Raw genomic sequence first — 11,837 nt, forward strand, 5'->3', positions numbered from 1 at the left:
GGGAAATAGTGAAATTTTGAGAGCCCAATTGACCTTGATCTTTGACCCCTGACCTTTGACAAATGGCCCCTAAATTTCCTAGAAAATCCCTGCCAGTACCAAGTTCCACGAAGACACCTTGAACCATTTGCGAGATACAGAGAAAAAAAGTGAAATTTTAACATTTTTACCTGAACTTTGACCTTTGACCTCTTGACCTGAAACTCTCTGGAGAATCTTATTTTGGTAGTACATTATATGCAGTCAGTAAGTTTGAAGAAAGTACCTTCAGACGTTGCATAGATATGGGGAAAATAATGACATTTTACCATTGACCTTGAACTTTTTGACTTAAAAACTGCTAAATCGCTTGCCCCATCATACGTCATCTTTGGACCAGGTTTGGTGAAATTTGCATAATCCAGTCTTGAGTTATCGCGTAAACTGATACAATTTCTTAAGTCGACCTTGACCATCGACTTCTGGTACATCGGGTATTAATATGCACAATATGCTAATTAGGTGGTATTTGCATAGACAAATAGTGTTTTGATACTACAAACCATTTCCTTTTGAATAAAGGAAATGCATACTACTTCCGTAGTTGTCATTATAAAATGCAGTTCTTTGACTGTAAGAAAAACTTTGAGAATAATGTTTTTACTTTACGTTCTTTTATTATGTAAATTAGCTGGTAATGATGGTTCAATTATTCAAATTCTTTTCTCATTTTGTTTCATAAAGTGCACAATAAATTGCGTAATTATGCAAATTTTATGTTTATTTACATAGGTATAAAATCAATTTTTGCAGGAATTGTTTCCACATACTCTATAAAATACTTCTACCAAATTAGGTATTTCCGCTGGATGTACATATATTTTTAAATAATTTATATGTATTTTTGCATAGATTATGCAAATTAAGGCTTATTTGCATAGATACAGATTGTCTCTTTAGATGAAAATATTCCAATTGTACAGAGGAACATGTGTGCCAAATAGGACATTTGTACTATAAAATGCAGCGATCACCCCTTTTTTCGCCCTTAGCAAGCCTACTACATTCCAATACCGATTTTCAGCAAATACATAAACTTTAAATGGTATACACTGTATCATTATTCATAAGCGGTTTCTTAGTACATATATCTCGCAAAAAGTTAAAAGCCCAATCCTCATCTTCACCAATACTATGCCATCCCTTTTTGAGTAGCACGAGTGGTGGCGATCGATTGATCAGTTGTTGAAGTTCCCGCCAGTGAGATCAGCCCTCAAGGTAAGTGAAAGAACATTTGATTTCATTTTTTATTTGAATGCATTTAACTGAACAATACCCATTTTCATTCACTCTTTTGTCATGTCGGAGGAATATTAGACCAATAAATACAACAGACAGTTGATGCCTTAAAATGTGTATATTTCACCTACCCTTGTCTTAGGAAACCAAATGTGGCTGTTTAGGAAGTCTGGACACCGAAAAAAATTACCCACGCAAATCTCCAAATCGAGATAACTGAAGGGCAATGAAACTCAAATATGCATGTGGATCGAGTGAATGAAGCAACGCAGAAGAACACACCAGTAAAAGTTTGATAAAGATTGGACAAACCTTTGAAAAGTTATGAATTCTTTATTCGGTGCAGCGCAATTGATGGATGAGAAGACTACTACTGTTCTTGACGTCACATAAGGAAAACGATATAAAGAACATATGAAGAGATTTCCAACAATTTTTTTGAAGTAAAAGTACACATTCCCCCGTATTGTAATTGTTATGATATTACTTCCTCTGCCTTCTAAAACGAGGAAGTCAATTATAAGCGCTCTTTCGTTATGTCACACGTGAAAATATTATGAATTTTCTCTTTATTGTTTTCCATACCTGTCATGCCGTCACAAGCTGTTGTTTAGTCTCCTCATCCAGCAAATTTAATCTTGACCTTGACAAATTCTTAACTTTTAAAGTGATTGTCCGATTTACAACAAACGTTCACTGATGTGTTCTATCAATATAGGCGCATTCTCCGGATTCACGAAATGTATAGTATCTTTCATTACCCTTTGAAAGCGTCATCAATGACAGTAGAAAGATGACACATATATTCAGCATTTTCCTGTTCAACCTCCACCCCGTACAGCAGTATTTAAAGTAAAACTGGAAGCAAGTTGTGTGCACATAATGTGGACGAGTGTGGCATGTTTTGTTTTAATTCTTTTAAGTGTGTTGAATTATGCAAATTTCTCTTCTCGCGTGAGCAAAAGATAAAGACCACGTGATTTGTGTACCTTTGTTTGCATAATGTGTATGTGACTTTCCTATGAATTATCAACAATGCTAATCATAACAAAAACAATATTTTGAATACACTGTCAAATGGCAATAAAAAAGAAAAGAGAGAAGATACTCTTTATTGCCTCAGGCCGATAATCAAGAAATGAACCACAATCTCCCACTGAAGGGATTTTCAATAAGGTTAATTGGCCGAAGTTAAATGTGTAATTAACTTGTTAGTACCAAAAATAGATGTTTAGGCCTAAGATGTAAACTGACATGCGAAGTTAGGTAAGAATTGAGGCAAAGCAAAGACAGACTAATGTTCACTGGCTTTCGAACAAACCACGTGTGACCCACTTTTATGTCGTTGAGCTAGAAGCTCCCACGTACCAGCGAGTTAATGTGTGAGGATGATTGTGGTAGGGATTATTTCGTGATATAAGAGACAAGCTCGACAGAAGAACAATACGGTACAACAGTCAATACGCAAACTTGTCTCACACACGTAAGACCGCCTTGGTAAATACGCATGGCCAAACTCATGCTGTACAACTTCCCTTGTAAAACTGGTTTGACACGGGGGAGAGGGATGCAGCTACATTATACGGACGATCTTGATGTGGTCTGACTTTACTATTCAGCCAGCTGTCAGCTACTTGATCCAGCGCCCGTTATGCATTTCTAGGTAAGGCTGACATGAAAACCCGACATTGATTTTGCTACTGTAGGAATGTATACACTAAATGCTCAGTGTGTGTCTCTGTGCATGTCACTCTGTGTCTCTAGTGCGTAACAATTTGCACTGGGCACTTGACCGAGAAGACACCTGCTGAAACATGGCATTATTCATGTGTGTTTGATTCATACAGAATCTATATAGCGTTGATATGGGTGGCGTTGCGTGCATTTGCGATGCATGCTCACACTGCTCGGCGCCATTCAACACAGTGGTGTATATTGCACAGTGGCGTGATTGAGCACAGCTGGATCGCGGGGTTTTAATTAAGAATCTAATCAAAATTATGGATAGTGGATACACTATGATTGTATTGTCTGCGACTCGCCTGCAATGAAATTGTGCTTTCCCCCTCTGCATAGGTGACACGTATGAAAAACTACATGCAAACACAATGCAGGATGCGACAATGTGTTCGTTATTACATTTCAAAGGAAACTCATGCATGGTCAACGTAAGTTGGATTGTGCATACAATTTGAGTTACCACAACCCAATGCGTTCTAAAGCTTTCTCTATCAAACGATACAGTGCATAAATGTTATTCTTCAAATCCAATTCAGACTAAATCTTTATTTCGAGGTGTTGAAAGTTCAAGGTCAAAACAAACAAGCAAACTACATCAGTGCTGGATCCTATGCCGGCCGGGTTTGAATAATTACATCAGTTGACCTGCATAGGCTTATCACCAAAAAGAAATGCACAAGATTAACAATGATGTTGATAAAAAAATGCGAATTATTAATCTGTATCGCCCTCTTAAATCACCCTCTATAAAATACTTGTAACAATCTTTGGTATATCCAGAATTGTCCGCCATTAAAGTTCGCAATTTTATGTGCTGCGAAAACGATCTGATATTTTACGAGGACCTTTGCACCCAGTAATACCTGTATAAATGGTTTAATTTCATACAATATCAGAAGTCCTTGCGCTTGTTTGCAACACCAGCGCAATTCGCTATACCCCACTGAGAATCAAAAATATTGTAAAATGGTTTACAGTGTTGAAATTTCCAATGTTTTGGGTCAATGACTTCGTTTTTATATAATTATTCATTCTTTTTTTTTAGAGAGAGAGAGAGGTGGTGGGGTAGTGTGTGTAAATGCTTAAATACTTCCTAAAAAGAAAGCTGGGCAAGTCAGGTTTATTGCCGAGAAAAATCGGATGAGAGTCCAAACGTCAGAACAACCTATTTGTCTTTCAATGCACCGACATAAGCTCTCATCGCATACTTAAAAGACCTTATCCCCATTCGTTTAACAATAGACTACTACCGCACCTTTCCACACCGCGACCAAATCTATACACTGCCGCGATCATCGCAATCAATACTATTCTATTGTTGTATTTTATATGCTCTGTTACCGACCTCCGTTTGCACTTGCGGGACGTCCATTGATGGGGGAACAACCCTCACAGTTTGCAGGCACAGACACTGCACCGGTTTGAACGAGAAGCCTGTATTGATATGTGTGGAACATACGGTCACATTGCTTACTAAGTACGTGCGCAAACTGATTGGTACCGAAGAACGCTACACATGCATGATGTCAGTGGCCTATTTTTGTCTCTGTATAATTATGTGATTTGTGTATTTGTTGTTCAATGGGTTTGCACAGTAATCTGAAGCACATGATGTTTTTAATTACTTCTCATTTCCCTTTTGTAAGTCTTTGCATCGATTGTATGAGTGGTCCACAGTATACAAGCCCTGCTACGGACCTCTCATTTCCCCCCTCAGAGCATGGATAATGAATCACATTTATTCAAAACCATAAACGTTTACATGACGTTAAAATAATTCGTTAACTATCTTTTCATTGCAAATTGATTATTGTGTAGTGGATATATCATTTGCATTTTTCGTATATCACGTTATGTTTGGTTGAAGACAAAAATGAAAAGAAAACTTAGAATTGCCAAATTTGTGTTAACTGATTACCTCTAGTATAGTTTTGCTTCACATCGTTGCTAAATCGGGCTTTTACTGTAGGCTTGAATAAGTTTCTAACACAACAGTTAACTTTAATACTTTTCTCCAGCTGTTAATCGTTTAGAGCGACAGTAAGATCTACTAGGTGCTCTATTATTCATTCATATTGTCCTTACTGTGGCGGCCCATCTTTTGTAGCGTAAAAAAGCTTTAAAAGTTTTAAAGTTAAAATACGCAGTCATGACTACAAGTTAACTATTGAACAGAATTAGGCACGTAAATCAACAAATAAGTCATTTCGTCATCTGCCAAGCTGTGCCTCCTCATGCCAAATTTCGCTCATTACACCAGACACTCACTCATACAAACGAAATTTGTTCCGAAACAAATTCTCTTTAAACATTATATTCCTGTGTGCATGATAACATGAAGAAAATTAATTTTCAAAATATAACGATATCTTAACTATCAGTTCTGTCAATACATTAATGCATCTTAATGGTTATTTTCTTCACGTTTTGTCCACGCCACCCCCTTTTCTTAATTCCGTAGGCCCTAATGTGTAGTGTCATTTAAAAACAAAGAAGACAAACAAGAATGATGGCGAATGCACAACAACGTATGCCGCAGCTCCCATGAAGGCTCCAGCACAGCCCTCGTCGTCATGGAAACAAACTTCGAGATCAATGTCACAGATCTTCAGCTCCGCAACCTGGCGGAGCACATCCCTCCATCAAAGTCCGATGACCTCGGTCTGAATCTCGGACTTACCAGAACTGACATGGAAGAGATGTTTGGGGGAAAGGCCATTCAGCCCTCGGAGAAGACGTTCCAGATCTTGGCCCGCTGGCGGACCAACCTGGACCCTGTACTGGTCCGATGGAGGAACAAAGTCGAAAGGAGACAAACCGAGCGAGTGAAGCTGGAAAAGGCTATGCAGCAAAGCGGTCTCGAGGACTGCATACCGTGTATAGGTAATGAGCAACTTTGATTTCTTATGTAAACAAAATAGGTTTCAGCCCACGTGGGTATGTGGAGAGTAGGACACATTATCACGTCCAATTCCTTCTGGAATTAGAGCAGTCTGGAAAAATCTAGGATTTGTTTTTTATTTCTTTTATGTCATAGAATCAGTCGTAAAGTCTGTTAAATAGTACAGAATAGACTAATTGTTCCCGAGGGGATAGAGTCCAGAAGTATCTATAGTTTTAAAGATGTTTGTCCTTATTCCCCTCCCTCATGAACATTAACTCTTCTTGATTTCAGAGTTTATATGCGGAACTACCAAGTGCCTAATGGTGCATGAAGATTACTTGCTTGTATTGCATTTGATTTTGAACGAAAGAGAACCTACAATGTAGTGTGCAAAGTACACAGTACAAAGTGCAACTGAAGAGGGAGAGAGAGACCTTTTGGATGTTTGTATTTTACGCTTGATACGAAAGAATTGCAAACAACTAACGAATAATTTGAAGGTCGCAAACCTTTGCTATCATAATATAGTGCCGCTGCTTTGACATATATCGCAGGCTACTAGTATATATACGATTACATTCCAGTTGTGGTGTTCGTATCATCATCAGTATCAAGGCACAGATTGGCTTAGTATGCTCTATGCCTTTCACGGCGTGTCTCTCGAAAGATAGGATTAGTTTGAGCTCTGCATTTTGTTTGATCGCATTTTCACCTTTATTTCTGGGTCTTTGCAGCTTTTATACATTTCGATTCGTGCAGGGCTCATATTATACAGATATGTCCTTGTAAAAATTAGCAATAGTCTGTTATCGAAACAAGCCAGTTCGTTGATGCAAAACGAGCATCTTATTGCTCAAATGACTAGGGAAGATGATTTGAGACAACTTTGAAAAAAAAACCTCTTTCTATATGAGAATAAAAGAAATAATCAAATATTTTGAAGTTCTTCTTAGAAATCTTTGCTAAAAGTGAGAATGATATAAGCAACTTTGATATCTATATATTGAAGAATATTAATTGAATTAGAGCACATGTTCACTGCTTTACCCTATAATAACTCACTTAATGAATTGCCTTTTGACTTGCCTATTTGCGCACAAAGTGTAATCGTATAAAACAGCCGAGCGCAAAGGATTGTCGGAAGTAAATTTGGATTAATTAATTTTCTGATTAGGAAAAATCAGTGGCAATTATTGAAGAATATTGAATTAGAGCACATGTTCACTGCTTTACCCTATAATAACTCAATTAATGAATTGCCTCTTGACTTGCCTATTTGAGAAACAACTTCAACTATTTACATAATATTATTAAAGTCTTCGCAGGACACAAAGAGCATACAGAAGGAGTTCAACTACTAGCTGTAAAATCAAATGACAATGTATCCAAAGAAGTCGCACAAAGTGTAATCGTATAAAACAGCCGAGCGTAAAGGATTGCCGGAAGTAAACTTGGATTAATTAATTTTCTGATTAGGAAAAATCAGTGGCAATTCCAATGACGGAGTAAAGAGATAAAGCGTCATATATATATATATATAGAGAGAGAGAGAGATGATATATAATATATATATATATATATATATATATATATATGTAGAGAGAGAGAGAGAGAGAGAGAGATGATATATAATATATATACATATATATATATGTATTAAAAGTGGCGCTTTTTTCAATGCATGAAATGGCATCAGAATAATGATTCTTTAGACATTAATTGTGTGATCTTAATTTCCATCAACATTATAGACTCTCAAGTAACGAGGAAGGAGAATGAATCGGGAGACGCCAAGCCCACCGTGAATCTTTCCCTGCCTTATGGTGCTAAAGATGCCGACAGGAAACAAGGTAGAATTCTTCCTCTTACACTCGATATTTTCATGAGAACTCGGATGTTTGTTTGGCTTTGTTTTGCCACTGTGACTTCAGTGACGTCAATTTTTTTTTTCTTGCCACGTGAATTGATAATGCCATAATCATATGATACATAGCTATTTTGGCATATGACGGAAGACATTAGTCATATTGCACACGATGATTTCATCCTTTAGCACAGTATAGACATGCTTTCTTGAAACACTGGAAAGCAACGGGTACGACATGTTACTATTCTTCAAATTACTACTCGTCTACGTATAAACAAAAAGACATCATTCTCGCTTGTTTCCTCATCAGAAATCGAGATCCGAGCAATATTTTCTGGCGACGGCGGAGATTTACTTCAACGCGTCCATAACCACCTTTGCGGACTCCTCCTGAACCCTACGAAACCGTATCAAAACTGGTCACGGATTCGAGATCTTAGAACAGTCTTCGAGCATTTCGGAAATCTGAGCAACATTGAGGTGTTCCCCATTTGCTTCATGGTAGACGTGGTGTCCCTAGCTAATTTGAATCAACTCAAGGAGCGCATCGAAAACGGGCAGCTTGCAGAAGCGTTACTGGGCGTCCTTGTTGCAGACTTGGAGGGGAATGATCACCAGAAGCTGCGGTTAACCATGGAACTGGATACCGAGTCGTATGCCAACGGTGAAAGATTTTTCATAGGTATGATCTTGATGGATTAAGTCTACCACCCCCCCCCTACACACACACAAGCAAAAGCAAACTTTACAAACATAAAGCATCCGACCTGTCTGCATTGTCTTATTTAATTTCTGTTGAATGACATTATGATATCAATGATACCATTTCTTGTGAATTACGTCATCCGATCTGATATCGCTCACTTGTCCAACGCCACTGGCAAGCTCTATACTGCCTTGGTATACTTATCCCTGATCTTTGATGAATTTTTTTAATCGAGATGTTGAACTTAATCAATAAAAATATGTGACAATGCATTCTGTCATTCAAAGGTTGAAAAGAGTATGGGAACAATAAACTGTGACTGTAGATGTGACAATTAATATGATTCTATACTGTTCCATGTCGCATAATCCATTGCTTTTAAGCGGATCAAGCGAACTTTCATCGGTACCTGCCAGGATTGATTGCAATTTTATCGCCCTGTTGACGGTTCGATATTACCACACCACTCCTGGCATTACCTGGGAATGCAACGTCCCAACGAATATATTTTTCCTCATTGTGTCATTACATTCTCTCTAATGCAACTGCATTTACAGTCATTGACATTGCGCGAAGTTACGAAGGATATAAGAGTTATAATATATTAAATATATATATATATATATATATATATATATACACGTATATATATATATATATATATATATATATATAATGTGAGAGATAGTTCCCTGGGTCCCGAACGTGCGCGGTGCCGCATTGTTGGTTGTATATAATTGAAAGAAATTGGACTGAGGCGGGACGTTGCTCTCGATCTTAGTCTCCCTTTTATTTGTCAAGCTTTCGGCCCGTCATTGGACCTTCGTCAGGACCTGTGTGTTAGGCTGTATTTGGTCTTGTCTGGTCATGGCCGAGTTTTCTGCTACGGGTGTTTTACTGTGAGTCTGAAGTTAGAGTGAGTGTATATATACGTATATATACGTATATACACGTATATATATATATATATATATATATATATATATATATAAAATATATATATATATACTAAGAATGGTAGAAGGTGAAACTGGAATCATCTAACTGAGGAGAGTCTAACTGAGTAATGCATTTGCAAGGAAAATGGTGAGAAAAGAAAATATCACGTCACCTCTTTTGCCGGGGACGATACACTGGACTCTAATCAAATGAAGCTCGGTAGATGAAATCTTTGAAGGCTTCCGTGGTGGTAGACTTGGTAGAAACGTTGAATGGTAGAAAGTTTAACGGGTGGTACAGTTTTAGAAAGAATGCGTGATGCACCGTTAAGCCTTCTACCACCCAACGAAGCTCGGTAGATATCACTGAGACGAAAAGTTTTGTTTTGAATCTTCACTATTCAGTTTATGATGACTACATCTTTAGAAAGTTTACATCCCAACTGTAATATTGTGGCTTGAACAATCCAATTTTAACATATTACATGATCTCTGCAACCCATAACTTCTAGGTACATAAGACATGATTGGAAGCTCCAATAAAACGTAATACTAAGTAATCTAACACCAAATACCAGCTGAGGATAAGCTTACGTGTTTACATTGTAGATCTATATCCCTCTATTAAAGTCTTCTGGGTGTTTTTTTTTTGTCAATATATTGTTGTTGTTGTTGTTGTTTTTACCTCAAGATCTTGATCCTTCGCTGTCTCTGAGTGACCTTAACCCAGTGGCCACTGGTCAAGACGCCGCTGAATCATCCACCGAGAATTTCAATGCCTGGAAGACTCCAAGACCAGAAACAGCCTTAGTGGATGGCCACCAGCACGGAGTGAATTTGGTATGGCGGAACCTGTCCAAGCAACAGTTCGGATTCTAAGAATCACTGCTCGACGTATACCGTGTGATTCACAAACCAACTCCTATCTCTCATTATGGAAAAGGTGCATCATCCCCCTCCTCCCTCCCCCTAAAAAGAACATTAAGGAGGATGTATTTTGCAATATTTTGTGAATAGAAAGATTCAAATTATCAATGAATAATATCATATTTTGCATTCAAAGACATCAGGTTTGCTTTGTGCTTTTCAGGTGCCGCAACGCTGATAAGCCTGCTATATATATATATATATATATATATATATATATATCCACTAACTCTGAGGCTATAGATAAAGTAGACAACTCCTAAGATATAGTTTTCTTCGATTTTGAATTGCAGAGATAACTTGGCGATAACCAAAGAGATGATATAGTGTAAAAGAAGAAAGACTTTACAATTTTGTGCCTATAAAAATATTTATCTGTTACGAAAAGAACAAAGTGTAAGTAAAGTTTTATGCATTATTGCATCTTTGTGGTATCGAACCTGATATATTTACAGTATTTTTTACTACAGTCATAGAGTTTATGATGAATTCTGCCATTTGAATCTGATTTCAAGATTTGTGAAAAGAAATTCATGGCCGTGATCATAATGAGCGTCATCTAAGTAGGAATGAAATCATTTGTAGGCCTATCCAAATATAACTCATTAACTTTAAGAATTCATATCCTTTAACAAAATTCAGGAGCCGTCAAACGGTCGGATTGTGAATAGAATGAAATTATTAACACTACTACTACTACTACTACTACTCTAGTTTCATCTCTGGGTTGCATACTTAAGTAAAAACTTTCGAAATGCCCTGTGCTCTTCATCATTAACATTGATTAACGTTATACATTATTGTACATCATACAGTAACTCAATAATGTTCTTGTATATGTTATCTTTAAATATTGAATTAGTTGAATGTTGCTGGTCTTTATTTAAGTACAGGCATAATTAAAGTCATCACTGCACATTTTACACATCTGCGCTCACACAAAACAACATTCACATTCCATAATCATATCACATTAAATCACGAGACGCGAAGAGCAATATTCTGATGTGTACAGTGTTTATTGGTAGTCAAAGCCAAGATTTGAAGAAAAGTTTCCATGGAAGTGCAATTTCAAGTGTTTCATCAGCTACTAGTAGTCATAATCATAATTATCATGTATTGACTTTTATGTCATGAAAGGTACAGCTGTCTTTTTTGATCGACAAGCAGCAACAAAAGAAATGTGAGAACAGACAAGCCACCTTCTCCAGTACCCCAACACTTCCCGCATAAATATGGAAAGTATGAGAACTAATTCATAACATACCTATAGATACACTACATAGAGAAATGATGGAGAAGCATATGAAATATATGCCACTGAATTAGGTGGTCAGTGGAATGATCTCTGCTCCAAAATCTGGATGTTTGGCAATATGTGTCAAAAACCATGCTCATCAGGACAGCATATCTTTACATAACAGTAAAATCTTGAACTTTGTATATACATTTTCGATTATGAAGTCAATATACATTGATGCTTAAATAGGAGAGTTG

The 11,837-nt window shown here is 37.1% G+C and overlaps 1 protein-coding gene across 1 annotated transcript; it reads left to right on the top strand.

Moving 5' to 3' along the window:
• The first annotated feature begins 2,760 nt into the window (after positions 1-2,760).
• LOC139734068 (uncharacterized) lies at positions 2,761-10,650 on the top strand. The gene is made up of 5 exons (XM_071644883.1): positions 2,761-2,941; positions 5,480-5,901; positions 7,654-7,752; positions 8,080-8,451; positions 10,105-10,650. Exons 2-5 carry the CDS (start codon positions 5,535-5,537, stop codon positions 10,290-10,292), a joined length of 1,026 nt encoding a protein of 341 aa, XP_071500984.1. The 5' UTR covers positions 2,761-2,941; positions 5,480-5,534; the 3' UTR covers positions 10,293-10,650.
• The last annotated feature ends 1,187 nt before the right edge of the window (positions 10,651-11,837 follow it).

This window comes from Diadema antillarum, unplaced genomic scaffold, assembly GCF_040938485.1.
Source record: "Diadema antillarum isolate AM-2024a unplaced genomic scaffold, OU_Dant_1.0 seq00000508_RagTag, whole genome shotgun sequence".
Taxonomy (NCBI): Eukaryota; Metazoa; Echinodermata; class Echinoidea; order Diadematoida; family Diadematidae; genus Diadema; species Diadema antillarum.